We start from the raw sequence: 26,058 nt of genomic DNA on the forward strand, positions 1-26,058 counted from the left end.
CCTTGTCCCCATCCTAAAGTAATGTTCCCCATCCTTGTCCCCTTTTTGCAGTAATGTGTTCATCCTTGTCCCCATGTTATAGTAATGTGTTCATCCTTGTCCCCATCCTATAGTAATGTCCCCCATCTTATAGTAATGTTCCCCATCCTTGTCCCCTTGTAGCAATGTCCCCATCCTATAGTACTGTCCCCATTCTATAGTAATGTGCCCATCCTTTAGTAATGTGCCAACCTTGTCCCCACCCTATAGTAATGTCCCCAGCATTATCCCTATTCTATAGTAATGTTTCCCATCCTTGTCCCCTTGTAGTAATGTCCCTATCCTACAGTAATGTGCCCACCTTGTCCCCATCCTGTAGTAATGTCCCCATCCTATAGTACTGTGCCCATCCTAGTCCCCATCCTATAGTACTGTGCCCACCTTGTCCCCATCCTATAGTAATGTCCCCAGCCTTGTCCCCATCCTATAGTTATGTGCCCATCCTAGTCTCTATCCTATAGTCATGTGCCCATCCTAGTCCCTATCCTATAGTCATGTGCCCATCCTAGTCCCTATCCTATAGTAATATGCCCATCCTAGTCCCTATCCTTTAGTAATATGCCCATCCTAGTCCCTATCCTTTAGTAATGTGCCCATCCTAGTCCCTATCATTTAGTAATGTGCCCATCCTAGTCCCTATCCTATAGTAATGTGCCCATCCTAGTCCCTATCTTATAGTAATGTGCCCATCCTAGTCCCTATCTTATAGTAATGTGCCCATCCTAGTCCCTATCCTATAGTAATGTGCCCATCCTAGTCCCTATCCTTTAGTAATGTGCCCATCCTAGTCCCTATCCTATAGTAATGTGCCCATCCTAGTCCCTATCCTAATGTCCCCATACTATAGTAATAATGTCCCCATCCAGTAGTATTGTGCCCATCCTTGTAATGTCCCAATCCTATAGTAATGTCCCCAGCCTTATCCCCATCCCATAGTAATGTGCGCACTTTGTCCCCATCCTGTAGTAATGGGTCAGCAGCTCCACTCACCTTCCACAGATGCTGGAGTGAAGCTGAGGGGGTGGTCTCCGGCCCCAGATCCACAGTGATTGGAGAGATCGGTCACAAGGCCGGTCTCTCCAATCAGTGCTGGGGGCGGGTGAAACACAGGTCACCAAGCTCCAGCCAATGATCGGTGCTACCAATAAGGAATAACGTTTGGAACACCATTCTAAGTCTGAACTGGGTGCAAAAACCTAAAAAAACATCACTATGGGGAGATAAGGTATGCACACCAGTGACTATGTAAGGGGAATACATGAAATGGCAGAAACTGCTGTGTGAATACTGACTTGAAAAATCCAATAGCTATATGTAAGAGTGAAAATGTGAAAAATGGAATCTGCATTACTGCCATGAACATATGAATAAAGAGAAATTTAGCTACTGAATTGATCAATGCAATAGAGCCCCAACACTAGTGTTGGGGCTCTATTGCATTGATCATTTCAGTAGCTAAATTTTGTCTTTATTCATATATTCATGGCAGTAATGCAGATTCCATTTTTCACATTTTCACTCTTACATATAGCTATTGGATTTTTCAAGTCAGTATTCACACAGCAGTTTCTGCCATTTCATGTATTCCCCTTACATAGTCACTGGTGTGCATACCTTATCTCCCCATAATGATCGGTGCTACAGCTGCCCTGATCTTGACTGGATTTCGATTTCAATGTTTCAGCGATTTTCAATGGCTGAAACATTAGTTGCTGTGATTGGCTGAGCGGCGTTCGTCAGCCAATCACAGCCTCCGTAGGTCCGGGGAGGAGACACCACCCCTCCTGAGGTCCCCTCCTCCCCGAATCTAAGGTATTTGCAGCCATCGCAGCGACCGGGGCTGCGATTTCGCCATGACGTACTGGGTACGTCATGGGTCCTTAAGTACCAGGGAGCCATAACGTACCCAGTATGTCATAGGTCACTAAGGGGTTAACGTTCAACACACACACACACACACACACACCATTCTTCTCACCTGTCCCGCGCCCCCTCCGCTGCCTCATCTCTGCTCGTGCGGCCCCCAGGCCCGTGCCTCTGTTACTATCGCAGCAGCTGCAGTGTCACTGTCAGTGATTTATGTCAGATGATTATATTGCCGGCGCGAGAGCGCAGCCCCAGCAACACATTCATCTGACATAAATGGCAGACAGTGGCTGCGGCCCCTGCACCTGCCGCGATAGTGAACAGGGGCACGGGCCTGGGGGCCGCACGAAGCAGCCTGAGGGGCCGCATGCGGCCTGCGGGCCGCGTGTTTGAGACCCCTGCTCTAGGACTAGTAAATCTACTGTTATCTAGTCCTCCATATTAATGAGCCTTGTATAACCCTGCCCCCACCACTGATGAGCTGCTTTCTGTCTGTGCACAGTGTACTAAGAATACCAGTAGAGATGAATGAACCTGAAGTTCGGTGTTTGGGATGAACTCAAAGTTCTCCAAGAACAAAGAATTTGGGTTTGGAGTTCGGGTGCTTCATGAATGCAAACTACTCATGTGCACATCTCTTTGCTCAGGTACGCTCGGTGCTCAGCCCATTGTGAGCTGCTTGCACTGTTTGAACGACCCGCATTCGGGGTAACAACAGCTTGATCGGATGTAGTGTGCCCCACACAAAAAAAAAATGGGAAAAACTCTGCCCACCCTCCCCCCAGAAGTTATCTGTTTATGGCTGGCTGCATGTGGGCTGAGACCCCAACTGCCAATAAGTGACTTCAAATGAAGTTCAGGTCAAATCCGGGTCCAAAACCAAACTTTAAAAATGTTCAGCTGGACCAGCAGAACCCGAACTTCCACGGGTCCACTCATCTCTAAATACTAGCCATCAGTGGTGGGGATGGGGTTATACAGAGCTCAGAATTCAGAGAACTGCAGCAAATTAAACAGTGATTTTCAGAAAAATTGCAGCAAGCAGTCCAGTAAGTGACACATCCCTGAAATCAAGGGTCTTTATCCCTACATCATGCTGTTCTGAGATGGGGAGCAAAAACCGAGTGACAGATTCCCTTAAAAATATTTCAATGGAGGCTATTAGTTATCCTACCAATTAAAACAACATGGCAAACAATGGTCATAATCATACGAAAAATATGTTATATATTTGCATTGTATCATCTGTATATTACACTGAGATCATATTAGTGTATGTTAGCTTGAGAGCTCTCTATATACCATGTATTTTAGGCAGCGGTAATTTACGTAATCATTTCCAATATTCAGATAGTTAACAGCTGATTACTTGGTATACCTCTGTAATAGTGAGTTGGTGCCTTTTGATTTGTTCAGCACAACTTCATATCAGGTTTTCCTTGCACTTTATTATTTTTATATCCCTTGAAATCATAGCATATCGATTTACTTTAGCTGTTGTGCATTGTATATAAATTATGTAATCCAAGATTCATATGATTGTTAGTTTGCCCTATATCAGTGTATAAGGGGATGTAGTAATGGAGCCAATTCTAAATGACGAGGCACCTTTTTTTCAAATCTGAAATATCACTTTATGGCCACATTCACATGTTCAGTATTTGGTAAATATTTTACATCAGAAATTTTAATGTTTCTATTATGCATTTCCTCTGATTGTTCCTCTACTGGTTTTGGCTTATAAATACTGATGTAAAATACTAGTGTTTCCCCATAAATAAGACAGGGTCTAACATTATTTTGTGGTCCATAAGATAGGTTAGGGCTTTTTTTCAGGGAGTGTCTTATTTTTTTCTATAAACAAAAAATCTACATCTATAATTTAACAAAACGTCAACAGTTATTCACATATAATCATGTGATCACATTCTGGAACATCATCAGCACTCTCTAAAAACTGGATTCCATCATGAATTTGTAGAGATCCTAATTCCTTTTTCTAAGTTCAACAATATACATTAAAGAGTATGCATGATCACAAATCGAAAAGTCGAAAAGTGCCCAGGTAGCTACGAGGAAACGTAAAAAAAACCTATTCATAAATATATTGTACTTGTATCAAATATCACAAAAAAATAAAAACAAGAATACTCCTTATTTTAAAACTTTTGTGGTATTTGATATATGTAATAAAGATATACTTTTAGGATTTATTCATGGCTATACACTATTTGTGTATAGGTCTGTTTCAATGCTATGTGATTTATAGCCACATTTATATTGATGGTATGTAAAAATTTTCCAGGGTGCCATTATTGATACTATTGTATACATTGCCTACACCATATACTTATATACAGTATATATATATATATATATATATATATATATATATATTTGTGAGGCAGTGACAGGGGTAATATTTGAAGACCGCTATGTGTCCCCCAGAATGCCCTGGAATGGAAATGGAAATGGAAATGGAATGCCCTCTGAGTTTGCTATAGCTATTACTGGGAGTATAGCACAAAGGGTAACAGGGAGACAGATCCCTCCTCCCAGTCCAGGTTTTGTAGCAATCCTCATGTCCGGCATTTTCGTTTAAATCATGCAGAGCACAGCAGGGTGTGTCTCAGTTGAGAGCCAGGCTTGGTGAAGCTAACACATGCTGTGTGAGCTGGGCTGGCTCTGTGTGGAGTGAACACAGGCCAAGAGTGTGAGCCTAGGAGAACCTTACACAGATCCCTGCGGTTAACGGGGTCCTAAGGTAACAAGACTTTTTGATGCAAAGAATTTGTCTATATGCACCGGCTGTGATCCGGAAGAGACTTTGACAGTGGGAAATTGGATCTATTTATGCTGCAACAATAAATAGACCGTTGGTGTGAACACACTGCTGCCTCACTGCCTCACGTTTTTGCCCAAGCAACGCTGCTACCTCACAATATATACATACATACATATATATATATATATATATATATATATATATATATATATATATATATATATGTAATTATATACACACACACACACACACACACACACACACACACACACAGCTTTCTATATTAGATATACAGTAGACTTCTTGTCTCTCTAAAGCACTTCCCTGCTGGCTGTTTCTGATATGATCAATGTAAAAAGTAAACAGAATATAGCAGGACAGATACAGTAGACCCTTCATCAAGGAAATCAGACACCCTCAAAAGAATCACACCAGACCCAATTAGATCTAAAGCAATTAGAGTTGGCAAGTGCCAATAGTGGAAGGCTCTCATATGAATCTGTGTCACTCCTGTCAAATGTGTCATCATTAGGTCCCTTGCCATTCCAACTACTGTGTTTTTCAAAAAATAAGACACTGTCTTATACTTTTTTTGACCCCCAAAAAAGCACTTGGCCTTATTTTTGGAGGAGGTCTTATTTTTGGAGACACATGGTTGGGGGTAAGTTTACCCCCCCAAAAAAGCAGACCCCCCCCCACTTCCCAGGAGACTCATACTTACCAGACCCGGATATCTGCGTGGCTCCCAGGTCCACCTGTGATCTCTGGTGGGTGCTACACGCCGTCCTCCCCTGCTTCTGGCTGACACAAAAACACACACATTACATCCAGCGTTACAGAATACTTCTGGCTGCAGGGAATGATGGGAGGAAGTCATGGGTGCGGCCCACAGGTCCTGTAAGCTAGCATTGCAGTAGGTGCTTGCGCTTCACTGCACTGCCTCCCAGGATTCTGCCAGCCAGAAGAAATTGGTGTCGCTGGATGTGGTGAGTATGTGTGGGATGCGATGTGTGTGTGCGCGATCTGATTGTGTGTGTGTGTGATCGGATGTTTGTGTTTGCAATTTGATTGTGTGTGTGTGAGATCTGATGCATGCAGGTGTGCGATCACTGCAGGTCCTCTGCTCGGCGTCTGGGGAGTGTGATTGAGGGGTGCCTGCTTTCTATATTGAAGTGTCCTGCAGTATCTTTAACTTTTTTAGCTGCACGGACACATCATTATTGAACTGCGACTAGGGCTTATTTTCGGGGGAGGGCTTATATTTAAGCTTTGCTCCGAAAATGCTGAAAATCCGTACTGAAGCTTATTTTTGGGGGAGGGCTTATTTTTCGAAAAACACGGTACATTCCACTACAGTGAAGTGTAGTGGCTGGCTCCCCTTAGTGACCAGAAAAAGCCACAGCGCTTGGGCGTGGAGTGATGCCAGTTGTACTATGATCTGTGTGTGAGAGCCAAACACTCAGGATGTTTGTGGTCACAGCTGGAGGTTCCCATGGTCCTCCACCTGTGACAGGTGGTAACCTGACCTCAGGAGAACTCAGTAAAGTCAGTGACCTCACCTCAGCTGAGACCTGCATCTCCTGGAAGAAGGCAGAAAACCGCAAGGTTTTTTTTGCCAAGATATGTAGATTTGATGATTAAAATTTTATAACATATTCCTGCACCCAATTTACACCTTCTGGCAAAAAAAGTGTTTTTTATGCATTTTTTGCCGCAATGTTTGCTGCAGTTTTCGGCCAGGAGGTGAACATTTGGTGCTGAAATTGCCTGCACCAGATTTCAGCACCAAATTTACACCTCTTGGCAGAAAAAAAAAGTTTTTTGAGACTCCCATATAGTGGGGTGCAGGGGGGGGGGGCGAAAGGAAATATCGCGACTCCCACCAATCAAGCAAGTCACACCCACTAACTCGGAATGAGCTTGTATATTTTGGACTCACGGTAGATGCTAGCGTATATGGGCTCCTTCAGTTATACTGCTTTCCCCGCCCACCGGTCCTCCTGGCGCCTGTGATTGGTTGCAGTAATATATACAAGGCATTCCCGAATTCAGTAAAATATGATTATTTTTTATTTCATATTCAGTATAGTCAAGTCATACGTTGCGGCCCAAACATGGCCTTCATTAGTAACATTAATTACTGATGAAGGCCATGTTTGGACTGCAACGTCTGACTTGACTATACCGAGTATGAAATTAAAAATAATCATATTTTACTGAATTTGGGAGTGCCTTGTATATATTACTACTGTATACGGTTTGGAAACCTATCTGAGCACCCTGGTAACTAGAACTTTGGTAGAAGTGCCTTATCCTATTGAACTGTGATTGGTAGCAGTCAGCTGACATGCTGCCATTCAGGCTGGGGGGATATCTGACTTCAACTAATCACAGGCGCCGGTGGGTGGGGAAAGCAATGCATATGCATGAGCAGTAATTAGTGGCCCAGGAAGTGAATGCGAGACCTGGGAGAAGTGTACAGCCATGCCGAAGCCTTGGTAAGTAAAGCGCGCTTGCTCCCATTCTCCTATCCCTTCTACCACCTTCTGATACACATAAATTTATATGGGGGCCGGATTCTGAACCAGATCCAGATTTTCAAAAAGAGAACAATGACCCGCCGGTCCCGGTTCTGTGAGTCTGCCCATCTCTATTTTTAACAAAAAATCTTTCTGAATATTGAAGTTCTATAAATGACTAACTACAAGAATGCAATGCCCTTCTTCAGTAAAACACCATTTAAATGACAGAGCCATATTTTTTTCAGGACATCCTAGTTATGACTATAATTATATAAGTAAGTATGGCAGAGATATGCTTGTGTTTATTATAGTAATTTTTTAAAACTTTTTCTTGTTAATATTCTCATGCTTTCTCTATAGCATGTCTGATCTCACTGATACTTTCCTTCTTTTCTTCAGGGCTCTAAATTTCGGGGGTATTGGGGTAGTGATGGGACATGAACTGACGCATGCATTTGATGATCAAGGTTTGTTACACAGTTAATTGGTCAAAAGGTTTATATGCCTGAGAAGAGTTTAGTAATAAATATGTTGTTAAAGCTAAGTTTACTCCCTATTTTACAATACAAATTGTATGTATTTATTAAAATGAGTGAATGTAATCGGTAGGAATTTCATTCTACATGAATTTTTCAAATATTCGTATTCTTCAGAATACAGTTTTTTTGCAATCTGCTTCTGGTGAATTCAGCAAAATGGTGACCGACTGTAGTGGCCATTGTAATGGACTGTGGAGTGCCAGGCGAATGGTTAAGAACAAAATAAATACCTCACCAGTCACCTGTTCCGCTGTCTGATCCTCCGCACCTTTCCTTTTCTACCTTCCTATAATTTGCATCCTCTCCGGACGCTTTAATACATGCTGTAGCTTCCATAGCTGACTAGACCTCTGATGTTACTATTTTCCGTTTTGTCACGATGCACGTCGCAAAAGGTCATGCGTCACCCCAGGCCTAGTCGGCTATTAAAGCCTCAGAATGGAGTGAAGGAGCCGGAGATGAAGCGTGTGATGGGTAAAGGGGAAAAGATTGGCACAAAGGACCAGAAAGCAGGATACGTGAGGGGTGAGGTGTGTGTTTGTTTTGTTTTTTTACATTCAATGTTCAGAACGAGAGGTCTCAGAGCATAATAAGGAATATTCACTTTGCATCACATAAATTTGCTGCAAATCGAATTTACATTTAAAATCCACATGATTTGCCAAATATCAAATCTATGTAAAATTGATCATCAATATGCACTATTACACTCATCACCTGAATCACTTACTTTACAGCACAACCAAGGTGTACTTTTTATAAAGGCCCATGTTAGAATGGCTGTAAAATCCAGAATATTGTTACATGCATTGAGAAAAGATACAGGTCCATCATATTCAACCTTCCTTGATCAATTATACATTATTTGTCTCTAGATTGTTTAGGACTGTCAGGACTGCCTATTATTGAGAAACGCCTCCAGCCCTTTTTTATAAGCTAATGTAATATCTACCATTACTACCGCTTGTCATAAGGCATTCCACAGTCTGATTACACTAACTCTTTCTTACTTAAAGGGAACCTGTCACCAGATATGTCCCCTATAAAATGCGGCCACCACCAGTAAGCCCTTATATACAGCATTCTAGAAGGCTATATATTAGTGCCCAGGCAGATCTGAATAACAAGCTTTTATTATACTCACCTTCAGGGGTGGTTGGGTCTGATGGGCATCTCTGGTCTCCTTCCGGCACCTCCTACCTTCTTGCCATCTTCCTTCGTCCTACGTCACCACACAGTGTCCTTCATTGTGCTCCTGTGCACACACGTTTATTTTAGAGCAAAGTGTTGTAATGGTCAGGTGCAGTTAAAGGTAAAAGACCGCCCGCCCATGCGCACTACAATACTTTAATCTACATTAAACAAAAGGCAGAAAAGGAGTATTAAAGGGCCATACATCATAATATATAAATATTGAGACTCCTTGTAATGAAAAATTATTGACAAATTTATTTCAACATCACAGTAACAAGGAGACAACATTACAATTAATAGAAAAAGTGCATAAGTGCAGGAAAAATGGTTCCAGAAAAAGTTCCCAGACCATGGGCCCCTGCCATAGTGGCTAACATCACTGGGTCAGCAGTACAAGTCCAGTACATTATAAGTAATACATATATTGCCGCTTACCCATCAGGAAAAAAGGTGCAAGAGTGCTATGTAAACGCCCAGGCAGAGGTCCGATACAGAGGAAGGACGCCCCATAGATACTTTAATCTACGCTCAGCAAAGCAGAGAAAAGTGCATGTGCGCAATAGCGCAATGGAGGACTCTGGATGACGTAGGGCGGGTCATCCAAACGAAGCAAGAAGTAGGACAGCGATCAAAAGTAGAGAGGAGGTACCAGACCGAGACCAGCGACAATCGGACCGGACTGCCCCACAGGTGAGTATAATAAAAGCTTTTTTTTTTTTCCGTTATAGAGATCGGCCTGGGCTCTTATATACAACATTCTAGAATGCTGTATATAAGACCTCACTGGTGGTGGCCGCAGTTTGTGGGGGACAAATCTGGTGACAGGTTCCCTGTAAAATGTCTAAATTGTATTTCATTAACATAGAATGCTTTGTGAAAGTTTAAAGGCAGAAAGAGACTTCCAGAGCTCATGAGTCTACTGAATTCAAGGGATAATCTCAATCTCTGCCCACCTAACCTGATTGAGAGCTGGGAGTGTCTATCCACCAGCTTCTGCTTCAATGCTCTGTATAATTTGCAGCTGTCAGTCAGGCTGGTGAGCAGAGACTGAATACACTTGGACTTGTCATGAGCCCTTTCACATACTTGGACTTGTCATGAGCCCTTTCACATACTTGGACTTGTCATGAGCCTTTTCACTCACTAGACTTAAGCTTTAAAAGGATAGGTGTCGCGGGTTTTAATTTTTGTATTAATAATAGTGATTTTGGAATCAATTAGTTTTAATAGAAAATGAAATTCATTGTTTATTTAGTTTTTATTTAATTCTAAACACTGGGGGCTGCCATCTTGGAGTAATGACAGTTACTCACCTCAAATGCAGCAACTAACTGTGCATTGGGTCTGATAGTCGTGCTCCAACCCTATTCTCTAGCACTGTGTCTGCTCCCTGCTGTGACCTGTACACGCCCCCTGGGCTGTCCAGTTCATAGCTCTGGGAGGAGACTGCCGCCATCTTTGTGGAGCCCACAGCGTATGCCGTGTGCTGCATTTTCCACCTGTCACCTGCTCTGTGCCACTGCTCAGTGCTATGGTAGTAGCTGACCAGTGACACTCGGCTGACAGGCAGCATCCACTCTCTGTCGGCAGGGGTGGTGAGGTATCCTGCGGCCCCCGGGCCGAGTTCCAGGGACCGCAGTGCTTTATTGGCTGCCGACAGTTAAATCCACACCTGCTCGTAGCGTTCTCTGCTGAGCGCTTTAACCAGGACAAGTGCAACTGTGTGTGGAGCTAGTGCGTATGTGTGCTGAGCTCCCGACACACAGATAAAGAGAGGAGGAGCCGAAGCGCCAACATCCCGCCGAGCTGTATGTCCCCCCAAACCCAGCACTGCCTATATACTCCCCCAGAATTCTTACCCCCTCAGCGCTGCCTGTATGCACCCCAGAACTGTCTGTCTCCCAACCCCACTGCTGCTTGTATACCCTCAGAACTGTCTGTCCTCCCAACCGCAGCACTGCCTGTATACCCCCAGAACTGTCTGTCCGCCTAACCAGTGTTGCCTGTATACCCCCAAACGGTCTGTTCCACAACCACAGCGCTGCCTGTATACACCCCAGAACTGTCTGTCCCCTCAAAAATATGGCGGCACAGCAATATGGCGGCACAACAATGTGGTGGCACAACAATATAACGGCACAGTATATGTCGCCACCGTAGATGAAGAGAGGAGCCGAAGCACCAACATCCCGCCGAGCTGTATGTCCCCCCAACCCCAGCGCTGCCTGTATACTCCCCAGAACTCTTATCCCCCCAGCGCTGCCTGTATATCCCTCAGAATTGTCTGTCCCCCCAATCCCAGCACTGCCTGTATACTCCCCCAGAACTCTTTTCCCCACAGTTCTGCCTATATGCTCCCCAGTACTGTCTGTCCACCCAACCCCAGTGCTGCCTGTATAATCCCCAGAACTGTCTGTCCCCTCAACAATATGGTGGTACAGCAATATGGCGGCACAGCGATATAGTGGCACAGTATATGTCACCACCGTATATAGCGACACAGTAATATGGCGGCACAGTATATGGGGCACAGCAATATAGCAGCATAGTATACGACACCACAACAATATGGTGGTATAGTATATGAGGCACAGCAATATGGGGCACAGCATATGGCGGCACGGGAATATGGCTGCTAAGCATATGGCAGCACAGCAATAGGTGGCACGCAAATATAGTTGCACAGCAATATGGCAGCACAGTATATGGCTTCACAGCAATATGTTGGCACAGGATATGGCGACACAGTATATGGGACATAGTATGAGGGTACAGCAATATCGCGGCACAGTATATGGCTTCACAGCTATATGGTGGCACAGCATATTGTGGCACAGTATATGAGGCACAGTATATGAGGGCACAGCAATATGGTGGCACAGTATATGGGGCACAGCAATATAGCAGCACAGCAATATGGCAGCACAGTATATGGGGACCAGAAATATGGGGGCTCAGAAATATGGGGCCACAGAAACATGGGTACACAGAAATATTTGGCATAGTATACAGTGGGGCACCATATACAGTGGAGCACTATGCCAGCTGTCCTTGGTGACACTTTAGACATATTAGGATCATGGCTCCGCACTATGTCCCTAAATTTCATCTTCCCTTATTCTTATCCTTATCCGCCACAGCACAGTATATGGCAGCATAGTATATGGTTGAACAGAATATGGCGGGACAGCAATATGGTTGCACAGCAATATTGCAGCACAGTATATGGCAGCACAGCAATATGGAGGCGCAGCATATGGCGCCACAGCAATATGGCGGCACAGCATATGGCACCACAGCAATATGGTGGCACAGTATATGGTGTCACAGCAATATATGTCACCACAGCAATATGGTGGCACAGTATATGGGGCACAACAATATAGTGGCACAGCAACATTGCAGCACAGAATATGGCGGCACAGAATATGGCGGCACAGTATATGGTGGCACAGCAATATGGTGGCACAGCAATATGGTTGCACAGTAATATGGTGGCATAGTATATGGGGCACAGCAATATGGCGGCACAGCAATAAGGCTGCACAGCATATGACAGCACAGCTTAATGCCGCTCAGAAATATAGGGGCTCAGAAATATGGGGGCACAGTATATAAGGGCACAGGAATATTGGGCAGAGTATATGGGGCATAGTATACAGTGGGGCACAGTATACCGTGGAGCACTATGCCAGCTGTCCTTGGTGACACTTTAGACATATTAGGAACATGTAACGGCAAGCCACCCACTAAGCAGGACCCCGAGGTACCCCAAAACCCTTTAACCCCTATACAGGGATCTGGAATTACTTCAGGATCCAGGGGATCACTGCCTAAGGTAGGCTGCAATCCAGAAATGGGCATAGTCGCCTGGCAGGGTCAAAACCAAAACATCAGCAAGGTACAAAATAGGAAGGCAGGGGGAATGTCCAGAAAAACAGGCCGATGTCAAACCGAGATGTCAGGCGAGGTACAAAAGAGCAGGCAGGAGGAATGTCCGGAAAACAGGCCGAGGTCAAAACCAGGATGTCAGGCGAGGTACAAAACAGCAGGCAGGAGGGACGTCAATAAACAAAGCCGAGTTCATACGAGACATAAAGCAAGTTGCACAGTACTAGGGAGGATGTGGCTCACAGCAACACAAGACTATATCTGGCAAAGATCCAAGAACACTGAAGGATATTAAAAGGGTTTGGTGCCTGGTCTGGCCTGGTCCATAGGCTGGAGTAGGAGCTGATACTAGCTGAAAGGCACACACCCCTACAGTCAGTCAGCAGTACTGCAAGTTCCAGTCAGACCAAGCCTGGTGAATGTGCGGCAACTCCGCCCACCAGAGCCACTGGAACTGACCCCATCACCAGCACTGCCTGCAGTGTGAGCAGAGCAGCGCCTGGTGACTGGGGCAGATGTCACCAGAGCAGGCCCTGGTGGAGTCATGACAGTAGAGCAGCGCCTGGTGACCCGGGCAAACGTCACCGGAGCAGCCCTGGTGGAGACGTGACAGATCACTTTTCGGTCACCAACAAAATGGATCTGCACTGTGTCTCTAAACTTCATCTTCCCTTATCCTTTTGGTAACACCCAGAATGGGAGGGGGAGGTGGCATCACACACATGAAAGCAGATTCTGCCCACTTTTACAGCAGTTGACCTTTAAAGGGAACCCATTATCTTGGATAATGTTGTGGTACTTTATATCTAAGTCCCCTGCCCCCTGTATTATAATTGTACCACCCCGCGGGCTCGGCTGCGACCGCCGAGCCGCTCGGATCCGTGCTCAGACTACGGATGGTGGCTCGAGCCTCTCACGGACCCGGGGGTCACGTCGCTCTGCAAGGGAGTTGGCGCTACACGCGGGGATTTGGGTGTTTGGTTTGAAATGATAGTTCGTGACGCCACCCACAGGTTGTGGTGATTGTAGGCACCACCGCTGCGGTGAAGGTATGGGGACCCCCAGGAGCGGTGTATTAGCGCAGCTAGGTGTTGACCCCTCCATGGGTAGGGGATGTTGGTCCCGGGGTCCGGCGGGCCAGGGCCCGGGTGCAGGGTAAAGTGTTGCAGTGCAGCGCGGCGCGGTGCCTGATGGCACTGGTGTACTCACTCTGACACAAGACACTGGGATCACTGGTAAACCAAACGGAGTGATGAACGGGGCCCGCAGCGGGCTGCAGCTTTTCCCAGATTAGGTTGGTGGTGTCCGCCTTTCTCCTGCACCTCTGTGTGTGAATCTTGACTCCTGTGCCTAGACACCGGTAGTCCGCTCCCCGACGTGTATCTGTCGTAAGAGCCCGTTTTCCCGCAGACGCTGGCCCTTTGGATCTCTTGCCCTTGGCGGTGGCACTTATCCGGAATGGTTGGGCTGTTGCCTTCAATCGGGACTTAGGTGGGAATGAACCCCTGAGGTCCAGACCGCAATCAGTTAATTTGACTATGTTGGTGGCTTCTAGCCTAGTTCGGGGTCTGAATACCCTGCCTGGTGCTCCGGTATCCAGTTGGCTCCCCGGTTCGGTTCCGGCGGGCCACTACCCTGTCCCGATCCCTTACGGTTCCACCAGTCGTTTTCCCGGTCTTCTGCAGGCGGCCACTACCGTCTGCCTCCTTGCCAGTGGCAACTGGGCTACGACCCAGCCACCTGGTAGTCTCTGGGCAGCCTGGACACAGGACTGCCCGTTAACTTGTCTGCTCTACACTCGACTTGAACTTGACTCTTCCAGAGCCTGAGCTAGACTACTTGGGTTCCCGCCTCCAGGCCTGTGAACTCCTCGGTGGGTGGAGCCAACCGCCTGGCTCCACCCCCCTGGTGTGAACATCAAACCTGGAGGGTGGTGACAAGGCTTTTAAGTTTGACTGATGTTACCTAACTGGGAGAGGGGTGTGGTGTTGTTGTGTGTCTACCTGGGACGACCTGGATAGTCCAGGGCGTCACATAATCACTTTCCAGCAGCTGCACCTTCTGTCGCCACAGCTCCTATCAGTCTCCAACAATTTGTGACCTGCTTGCAGCTCCAGTGTTTCATGGAGGTCACAACTCAATACATTGTTATGAAAAGCTCATTCTGGCTCTCATAGACTTGCATTAAGACCCTGTGACTAGTGATGGGTGAACCCAAACTGTAAACTTTGGGGTCCATACCAAATACCTAGTATGCGTGCACCAACCCTGAACACGGAGGTCTCAAGGAACTCCATGTAAGGCTATGTTCACACAGCGCATATTTTACGGCATTTTTGGTGCATTTCTTAGGTCACAAAGATGCACCTAAATGCATGCATTTCCTTCCCCCAGCAAAGTCTATGAGATTTCTATTTTGATGTCTACACAGTGCATCTTCTTTTGGCTGCATCTTGGCTGCGTTTTTGAAGATGCAGCCAAGATGCAGCATGTCAATTCTTTTTGTGTTATTGCCAGCATTTTTGAGCCCTTCCAGTCAATAGATTTGGCTTAAAAAACGCATTGTGTAAAAATGTGGTAAAAACGCTTGCGTTTTTGATGCAGGTGCATTTTTTGTGTGTTTTTTGGGGCCAAAAACGCTGCATGTTTGTGGTTAGAAAAGATGCAGTGTGAACATAGCCTTAAGGCCACTTTACACACAGAGATATATCTTTGGCAGATCTGTGGTTGCAGTGAAATCATGGACATATTGTTCCATTTGTACACAGCCACAAACCTGGCACTGATTGTCCACAATTTCACTGCAACCACAGATCTGCCGCAGATTTATTTCTGTGTGTAAAGTGGCCTTAACTGTTCGGATTCGGCCACCCAGATAATAAAAAAAAAAAGGAAAAAGAAAGAAAATAGGGAATAAAGCAATAACGTCATACTTACCGAGTCTTCTGCGCGGCTTTAACACTACTTCTGGGTCCGATAATTAACTCATACATGGTGTAAAAATAAATATATAAAAAAATTGTTGTAGGGTCCTCCCTATTGTGATACTCAGCACACATAAAGCATAGGGCTACAGGCTGCAGCCCACAGCTGTGTGCTCATCTTGGCTGTGTATCAAGAGAAGAGGGTGTGGCTTTTTGAAAAATTTAAATAAATAATTTTAAATGGATGTAACAATGCTGGGCAGCTGCAGGCTGCTATTTCTAGGCTGGAGGTGTCCAATAATCACGGGCCTCCCCGTTTTGAAGCACAATGTTTAGGTTCCCATAGACTTATATGTGAATCGGTGTCCGGGCAGATGTTTGGGTTCAGGTTCGGTCCTTAACCGTTTTTTTTTGTTTTGTTTTTTTAAATCTGGTTGGACCCGCCAAACCCAAATATCTGTGGCTTCGTCCATCTCTACTTGTGACATAATTTCTGATTTCCGGCCAGTCATAAGTTATTGTCACAAGATGGTTTTGCGGGACTGGAGCGTGAATGGCTTAGATTTAAAACGCCACTGAAGGGCTGAAACCCCTTGCTTTAGTGGTGCTTCTTTGAATATTGCCCACAATCATTTTTTGTTTTTGTGATTTGTTTTTTTTTTCTTTCCTTCTTCCTTGAGTAATAGCTTTTTTATGTTTTCATTAGCAAAAACCATAAGAGAGCTTAATTTTTAAGGGTTCAATTGTAATTTTAAATGACACAGGTCATTTTACCATACAATTTATTGGAAAACGGGAAAAATATTCCAAGTGTGATAAAATCGTGAAAGAAATCAAATCCATCATTGTTTTGGGTGGGTTTGTTTTTTATTGTGCAATAGAAAAAACATGATACCACGACCTGTAACTGCTTATTATTTTTTATTGATGGAGCTGTATGAAGGTTTGATTTTTCTTTACAAGGAAATCTCACATTTCATATTGATACCATTTTGGATGCGCATAGTGTTTTGTTTGTTTGTTATTACATTTTTTGTGTGAAATGTTATGACTGAAAAATGGCAATTCTGGCATTTTGATTTTTATTTTTTGCTTTACAGTGTTTACAGTTTGAATTATATAAGGTTATATTTTGATAGATTGGACTTTTACGGATGCTCTGAAACTGAAAATATTTCTTTTTGTAATGTATTTTTAAAGAAAGAAAAGGGGGTAATTCAAATTTTTACTTTATCACTCAGAAGCTGGGACACACTTGTTCATGCAATAGTTTTTATTGTTTTTATTGGAATTCGGTCATTGTAGATTCAGCCTGGGAGCAGCAAAATCACGTGTCCCCATATGGATACAAGGAATAAAGTAACTAAGTGTGAAACAATTTAGAATATGTGTTAAACCTTAGATTCCACAAAATGCACCCCTTTAATTATGATGACAGCTTTACATCCCTTGACATTCTCTCAAGAAGTTATATCAAGTGGTCACCTGCAATGGATTCCAACAGTCTGAAAAGAGTTTGCAGAGGCGCTGAGCACTTATTGGCTGTTTTGCTTTTACTCTGTGGTCTACCTTACCCCAAACTATCTCAATTTAATTAAATCAAATGGTTTTCAAGGCTATGTCATCTGACAGCATCCCTTACCTTCTTGGTTGCATAGCCTACAGGTGTATTTGGGTCATTGTCCCTTTGCAATACAAATGATGGTCACACTAAGGGAAGACCAATTGGGATGATACCAAATGGTGTGTTTTCCATGTTGGGTAGGTGTTTCTTGAATTTGGAATAAATCAAGAAACATGTGATCAGCCCGGCACCTCCACATCATCACACCTTCCCCTCCTTGCTTCACAGTGGACTCCACACATGTAGACACCATCCGCTCACCTTTTCTGCATCTCCTATATACAGTACATGGCAGTTAGTATCAAAAATCTAAAGTTTTGATTCATCAAAACACAGTACAGATTTTCACTCATCTAATGTCCAGCTCTTGTGTTACATGGACTAAACAAGTCTCCTTTTTTGTGGTTTTTAGTAGTTGCTTTTTTATAGCAATTTGACCATAAAGGACTGCTTCTTGCAGTTACCTCTGGACAGTTAATATTCAGATGTGTCTGCTACTTGATGTCTGTGCATCATTATAAGAATTATTAGCTCTGTTGTTGTCATTTTGAATTTTCTGAGGCTGGAAACTTTAATGAATCTATCCTCTGCAGTAGAGCTAATTCTTGATATTCCTTTCCTGGTTTGGTACTTTGAGAGCTAGTTTCATCATACTGATTGATGGTTTTCATGACTACACTTGAGGATACTACCAAGATTCTAGCAATGTTCTGGACTGATTGTCCTTCATGTCTTAAAGTATTGATGCTTGAGAGCATGCCAAGGGGATGTAAAGCTGTCATCGGAGTAAAAGAAGGTTTTTCTTTCACAGGAAAATCTTGTATATGATTGTGGGAAGAGGAGATAAGATGGGAGTAGAGAAGTAGGTCTTGTGAGGATTGGAGGTTGCATGCTGGTAGGTACCAGGTGACTAGGCCACATGGTTAGGGTTTTGAACTCGAGTCTCTGCCAATCCCTTCACTGGTTCCCAATTGCCCAGAGAGCACAGGCCAGGAAAAAGCAGGGAGACAGGTGTACTAGTTGGTCAGCATAGTTTAGGATACATAAGAGATTGCTAGAAGGGAGGGCATAGAGCAGGCTGTTGTCATGGGGTGTGACACTATCACTAGGAACAGGGGAGCCTAAACTGGCCCTGAGGCTAGTGGAAGAATCAGTGACCCTGTTCCCAAAGAAACGCCTTCAGGTGGCGATGTTTGAGCTGCCTTCCTTACCCTAGCTCCTAAACAACCCTGGTCAAGCAGCTGCCCTCCCTCCACCCAGGAGAGGGCCAGGTTAAGTGTGATTAATCCCACACAGATAAACAGATGGGGAGTAAAACAAAACTCAAACGCAAAGTAAATCACTCACAGAGGTGTAGACAATACGAGATCAGGATGAAACTAAAGAAAGGGAGGAAATAATCAGGCAACAAAAATAATTCCACAACACACTAAACAGCACACAGAAGCTCACCAGCAACAGGATATCAAAGCACAAGGACCGGGATCCCAAAAGCTCTCATCGGCATGGGAGGCCAGACTCCACCATCTTAAAAGGGGCAAAGGCGACTTTGATAGGTCTGCTGCAACATGTGACTCAAGCAGTAAGCCACAGGCTAGCAGAAATTAACTCCTGCAAGCTCATTTACTAATAAGAGCACAAGTGGTTGACTCCCGAGCTTGTCTATGCAACTCAAAATCAGTATAATGTGGAGTGTTTGACTCTGGTATGTGAACAACGTCAGAAGCAGCCCTGACACTCGACGAGTTTTGAGCCAGACACCGTGTGATAGATGTTTTATAGTTTCATAGTTTTTAAGGTTGAAGGTAGACTTAAGTCCATCAAATTCAGCCTATAGCCTAACATGTTCATCCATAATGTCAAAGATGCAGACAATTATAGACACCAGGTGCAACAGCAGTTTGTATTTTTTATAACAAAAAGGACGCATCAGGCATCAAGTGGATGTGAGCAGTCAACCTCATATAAGGGGTACTTGCATAAATACATAACCAGAACCGCAATCAGTACATTAATACATCACTAGAATCAAATTTTGAGTATTTGAGTAGGATTTGGAAAGATTCTGCTCAGTTTCTGCTTCAAAAAATAAGTGTGAACCTACTCTAATTTACAATATCTTTGGAGCAGAAACTGAGCATAATCTAGACAAATTCTCCTCATAATCACAAAACAAAGTATTGAGGATTTTTAAGTTTTAAAATAGCCAAACTTGTTTTGGATTTTTAAATGTGTACAAGATCAGAACCACCATCAGTACATGAATGCAGCACTAGACCCACTATCAGTACATGAATACAGCGCCAAGAACCACAATCAGCACATGAATGTAGCACCAGAACCACCATCAGCACTTGAATACAGAGCCAAAACCATCGTCAGTACATGAATGCAGTGGCAGAACCTCCGTTACCACTGACTGCAGCACCAAAACCACCATCATCTCATGAATGCAGTGGCAGAACCGCTGTCAGTACATGAATTCAGCGCCAAATCTACCATCAGTACAGTAATGCAGCGGCAGAACCACTGTCAGTGCATGAAGCAGCGCCAGAACCACTGTCAGCTCATGAATGCAGCGGCAGAACCACCATCAGCTCATGAATGCAGTGACAAAACTACCATCAGCACATGAATGCAGCGCCAGAACAAACGTCAGCATATGAATGCAACGTCAGAATTACCATCAGCTCATGGATACAACTCCAGATCGATCATCAATCCTCATCAATCCACATCAATGCAGAGTCAGAATCTTTCTCATCTTACAAGCTACTTATTTCTCTCCTCCTGACCAAACAGCTCAACTCAGTCTTGGTCAAACCAAACAAGACAGTTAGTACAGTGAGGTGTCAGGTTCCATGCTGCCTATTTAAGTCTATGGAGAGAGGAGGAAGAGAACACTAAACACAGTGAGAGACCAGGCAGACAAAGGCAGAACTAGCTGCAGCTTTCAACAAATGTATTTAATAAATTGCTGGATTCACAGCCACACAGCTCTGTACTGTTGTATAATGCCTTACATGCTGCTGCTTCTATCAGTGTGGTACAGCAAAAGAACAGAAGAGATTCATATTACGTACTATGTATAAAAGACATTATAGCAATAAGCCTCTACCCAGTAGGATAATGACAAATGAAAAATAGAGATAAAGCCTACAGAGGGGAAAACTATTGAAAATGCAGGACACAAGTCAGGAATGCAGCCAGAAGCCATGTAATTCATCATGTACACATACATGACCGCGTATTCTGAAATGTAAATGTCAGGCAGCCTTTACCTTATTTTTCGTGCCTCTTAAGGTGGTGTCACACACAGCGACGGCGACAACGACGTCGCTGCTACGTCACCATTTTCTGTGACGTAGCAGCAACGTCCCGTCGCTGTCGCTGTGTGTGACATCCAGCAACGAGCTGGCCCCTTCTATGAGGTCGCCGCTCGTTGCTGAATGTCCTGCTTCATTTTTTGCTCGTCGCTCTCCCACTGTGAAGCACACATCGCTGTGTGTGACAGCGAGAGAGCGACGAACTGAAGCGAGCAGGGAGCAGGAGCCGGCGTCTGGCAGCCTGCGGTAAGCTGAAACCAAGGTAAACATCGGGTAACCAAGAACCCCTTTCCTTGGTTACCCGATATTTACATTAGTTACTAGCACTGCCGCTCTCACGCTGCCAGTGCCGGCTCCCTGCACACAGCCAGAGGACATCAGGTTAATTACCCTATGTGTACTCCAGCTACGTGAGCAGGGAGCCGGCACTGGCAGCGTGAGAGCACACCGCTTAGCGCTGGCTCCCTGCACACGTAGCCAGAGCCGGAGTACACATCGGGTAATTAACCCAATGTGTACCCTGGCTAGGAGAGCAGGGACCCAGCGCTAAGCATGTGCGCTAGTAACCAAGGTAAATATCGGGTAATGGTTACCCGATATTTACCATAGTTACCAAGTGCAGCATGGCTTCCACAGCGACGCGTGTTGTTATGATCGCTGCTGCGTCTGCTGTGTTTGACAGCTAAGCAGCGATCATAAGAGCGACTTACTAGGTCGCTGTTGCGTCACAGAAAATAGTGACGTAACAGCGACGTCGTTGTCGCTGTCGCTATGTGTGAACCCAGCTTTACTGATGAGATAGGAAGGAAAACAGGATTGTTCTGCTAGGACTAAAAAGAAAATTTGCTGACAATTAAAGGCTCAGTGCATTTTTTTTACCTGACTACAAAAAGGTCCTGACTTTGGCTTGCTCTTTGAATACTAGAAAATCTTTAAATCTATGGCTGTTTACATATGCAATTTCAGCAAAGACTTTTCAAAAGACTTAACAGCAAGGTAAAAAAAAGTTCTATGGTCAGATAAGTACAAAATTGTTTTTTTTTACATCAGACAACCCCCCCACACAAAGTACAAAGTTACATTTAAGGAGAACCTGTCACCAAGTAAAGTGGCCAATTTGTGCTTTTATTTTATTCCTGCGGCTCCTCTGAGTTTGCCGATTTATTTAATTTTTCTTTAAATCCACCAAATGGTTCCAGACACATGGGTCTTTTTATTTCCCACTAATTTTTATGGTGTTTACTAAAGGGTTGGTGCCTAGAAAATAAAAATACAGAGCAGCCTAAAAATCGACCGCCAAGGAATCCAGTGAACCATGTCCCCTTGCTAAAGACCAAAAAAAGTAGCATTAAATAAAAAGGTCCATTTCTAAAGAACCGTATGATGGCTTTTAAAAAAACACAACATACTCGGGAACATTGAGAATAAAATTAGAGTAAAAACTGGTCAATTTTCAATTGGTAACAGGTCCTTTTTTGTCTTACATGTATGAACAATATATAAGTTAGGTCCAGAAATATTTGGACAGTGACATAAGTTTTGCCATTTAAGTGGTTTACCAAAAACATATTAAAAATAAATTTATACAATAAATATGGGCTTGAAGTGCAGGCTCTCAGGGTTTTTTTTAGGGTATCCACATTCTAATTGGAGTAAAGGTTTAGGAATTACAGCTCATTAATATTTAGCTGCCTCTTTTTCAAGGGACCAAAAGTAACTGGACAGTTATCTCACAAGTTCTTTAATTTGCTGCATGGGCTATTTCCTCCATAATCCATAATAAATTAAGCAGGTAAATGGTCTGAAGCTAATTCTAGAATTTGGAAACTGTTGCTGTGAACCCACAACATGCTATCAGACGAGTCCTCAATAGAAGAGAAACAGACCATCATTAGGCTACAAATGAAAGAAGAAATGTATCAGAGAGTAAGCAGAAATGTTAAGTGACCAAACCAATAACATTCTGAAAAAAAAAGAGCACACTATGATGCTTGTAGGAGGGTGTCCGGTGCCCTGCAACCCTCCTGACGACATCATGGTTAATATATGTAGATTTATGTGAAGTGTTATTTATGTGTGTGCTTTCGGGTGCACCGTTGCCAGCCACCACTAGGTGTCACCGGTCCCTGGTCCCTTAGTTGTAGGGGGGAAAGCTTAACCTCTTCGCGACACATGACGCACTGGGTATGTCATGAATCGTGTGAGATTAATCCCCACGGGCTGCTGTGAGCAGTCCGTGGCGATCCGTGCACATCTCAGCTGATTTTAACAGCTGACATGTGTGCCTGCAAGGTGCAAGAGGAATCGCGTTCCACGCGTGCCTATTAACCCCTTACATCTCGCTGCCAAAATCTGACAGTGAGATGTATCAGCGCGCCGCCATTAGCATAACTTACCCACCCCCATTGAGAGTCATGTGACGTGATCACATGACTTCTGGTGGTTGTTATGGTAGCATAGGGTCATTTGATGACTCCTGTAGCTATCATGAGTCACTTTCTCTCACTGCCGGCAGAGGGCAGTGTTTGAGAGTAAAGCCACTTCACAGCTACACAGCTGAGATCTATAGAAATGGAAGAGCGATCAGACTGCTGATCGTTATAGTCCCCAGGGGACCTAGTAAAATGAAAAAAAGTTTTAAAAAATGTAAAAAAACCTAAGAGTTTAAATCACCCCTTATTCGGCCCATTGAAAATTAAAGGGTTAAAAAAATTTAAAAATATACTCATATTTGGTATCGCCATGTTCGGAAACGCCCGATCTATCAAAATATAAAATCAATTAATCTGATCGGAAAACGGCGTAGCAGCAAAAATATCCAAACGCCAAAATTACGTTTTTTGGTCGCCGCAAATTTTGCGCAAAATGCAATAACAGGCGATCAAAACTTAGCATCTGTGCAACAATGGTACCATTAAAATCGTCAGCTTGAGATGCAAAAAATAAGCCATCAGTGTGCCATAGATCCTGAAAAATGAGAATGGTATGGGTTTTGTAAAATTGTGCTAAAGGTGTATTACTTTTTTTTGGACAAACTTGTGAATTTTTTTAACCCCTTAGATAAAAGTAAACCTATACATGTTTGGTGTCTACAAACTTGTACCGACCTGAGACATCACACCAATACATCAGTTTTATCAGATAGTGAACATGGTGAAGAAAATAACCCAAAAACTATTGTGCAATCACACTTTTTTTTGCAGTTTTTCCAAACTTGAAATTTTTTTGCTGTTTTCCAGTACTCCATATGGTACAACTTATGGTTTCATGTTAAAGTACAGCTCGTCCCGCAAAAAACAAGCCCTTATATGGCAACATTGATGGAAAAATAAAAGTTAAGTAAAGGTTAAGTAAAGGTTAAGTAAAGGCTCTGAGAAGAACGGGAGCAAAAAAACAAACGGAAAATCGCCCGTGGGTGAAGGGGTTAAGGCTGAGGTGAAGTGGCAGGGCTGAGAGAATAAAAGGGAAGAGGCCTGCACACAGTAGGGGATAAGGGTATGTGCGCACGTTGCTTTTTACCTGCTTTTTACCTGCTTTTTTGCTGCTTTTTCTTCTGCGCTGTTTAATGCCAAAATGGATGTGTTCTTCTATTCAAGCAAAGTCTATGGGAATTTGGGTTTCTTGTTCACACTATGTTGTTCAAAATGCTGCCTTTTTGTGGCAGAACTTTGGTCAAAAACTCAGCTTTTCAAAGAAGCAACATGTCAATTGTTTTTGCCATTTGGGTTTTGCACTGCAAAGCTGAGTTTTTGACCAAAGTTCTGCCACAAAAAGGCAGCATTTTGAACAACATAGTGTGAACAAGAAACTCAAATTCCCATAGACTTTGCTTGAATAGAAGAACACATCCATTCTGGCATTAAACAGCGCAGAAGAAAAAGCAGCAAAAAAGCAGGTAAAAAGCAACGTGCGCACATACCCTAAGGCAGCAAGAACTTGCTGGTTTTAGTCAGATAGGGACATGGGTGAGTAGAGTGCAGAAGCTGTACCTGTGAGCGGTATAGTGAGAGAAGTCCAGTGTGAATTTGGCCAGACCCTCAGGGTCACCCCAGGAAGTCCTAAGCAAGTGAGAAAATAAACTATTTAGTAGCTGGGGTCAGAGTAGATCAGTTCCCATCTCCAGAAGTAGTGGTCCTTGGTTCTAGTGGGACTTCTGGGAAACGACTGACGCCAATAGGATAGGTCTCAGTATGTAACATAGACCTGGCAAACGAGTCGGCATAGAGACAGTGGTGAAAGAACTCCATCCGGTGGTAAAACGAATCTCTGTGGGAGGGGATGCGGGTAGATTCATGTGGGACTCCATGAATTCACTAGCTGCCACTGAGGTGTTACCGGGAGAGAAAAACAGTCCTATAATTGCAGGAGAGATGTGCAGTACTGAGCAATCTGCAGGAAAATGTGAAAAGAAACCAAACTGTAACAAGCTTGTAACGTTGAAGTTTTGTGCCCGCTGTGAATGTATTCCACATAAACTGTGTGAGTTCTTCAGTAAAGAAGTGTTAAACGTTATATTGGACTTAGTGTCTGGATTAACCCTAAAGAAGCGGGGTTGTGGTGTCCCTTGTTGCACTGTGTGTGGTGGCCTGAGTGCAGCCCAGAATAGGAGTACTGCCTGGAAGCAGGGTCTCGCCCTTGCCCACAACTACGGTCAAGTAAAGAACACTCTCCAGGAAGTAGGAGTTTCATTGTCTAAGTCTACCATAAAGAGAAGAGTTCATGAGAGCAAATACAGAGGGTTCATCACAATTTGCAAACCATTAATCATCCTTAAATTAGAAAAGCCAGATTAGATTTTGTCAAAAAACATCTACAGTGCTGGCCAAAAGTATTGGCACCCCTGCAATTCTGTCAGATAATACTCAGTTTCTTCTTCAAAATTATTGCAATCACAAATTCTTTGGTATTATTATCTTCATTTAATTTGTCTTCAATGAAAAAATAAAAATAAATTTGTCATAAAGCCTAATTGGATATAATTCCACACCAAACATAAAAAGGGGGTGGACAAAAGTATTGGCACTGTTTGAAAAATCATGTGATGCTTTTCTAATTTGTGTAATTAACAGCCCCTGTAACTTACCTGTGGCACCTAACAGGTGTTGGCAATAACGAAATCACACTTGCAGCCAGTTGACATGGATTAAAGTTGACTCAACCTCTGTCCTGTGTCCTTGTGTGTACCACATTGAGCACGGAGAAAAGAAAGAAGACCAAAGAACTGTCTGAGGACTTGAGAATCCAAATTGTGAGGAAGCATGAGCAATCTCAAGGCTACAAGTCCATCTCCAAAGACCTGAAAGTTCCTTTGTCTACGGTGCGTAGTGTCATCAAGAAGTTTAAAGCCC

The 26,058-nt window shown here is 43.8% G+C and overlaps 1 protein-coding gene across 2 annotated transcripts in view; it reads left to right on the forward strand.

The window, feature by feature from the left end:
* The window catches only part of ECE2 (endothelin converting enzyme 2), a 145,970-nt gene that overhangs the window by 109,061 nt on the left and 10,851 nt on the right, over window positions 1-26,058 (forward strand). For both annotated transcript variants that reach the window (XM_075340345.1, XM_075340343.1), the window contains one exon: window positions 7,612-7,679. In XM_075340345.1, the coding sequence (XP_075196460.1) occupies window positions 7,612-7,679 (68 nt within the window). The remainder of the gene's footprint in view (window positions 1-7,611; window positions 7,680-26,058) is intronic.

Source organism: Anomaloglossus baeobatrachus, chromosome 3 (genome assembly GCF_048569485.1).
Source record: "Anomaloglossus baeobatrachus isolate aAnoBae1 chromosome 3, aAnoBae1.hap1, whole genome shotgun sequence".
Taxonomy (NCBI): Eukaryota; Metazoa; Chordata; class Amphibia; order Anura; family Aromobatidae; genus Anomaloglossus; species Anomaloglossus baeobatrachus.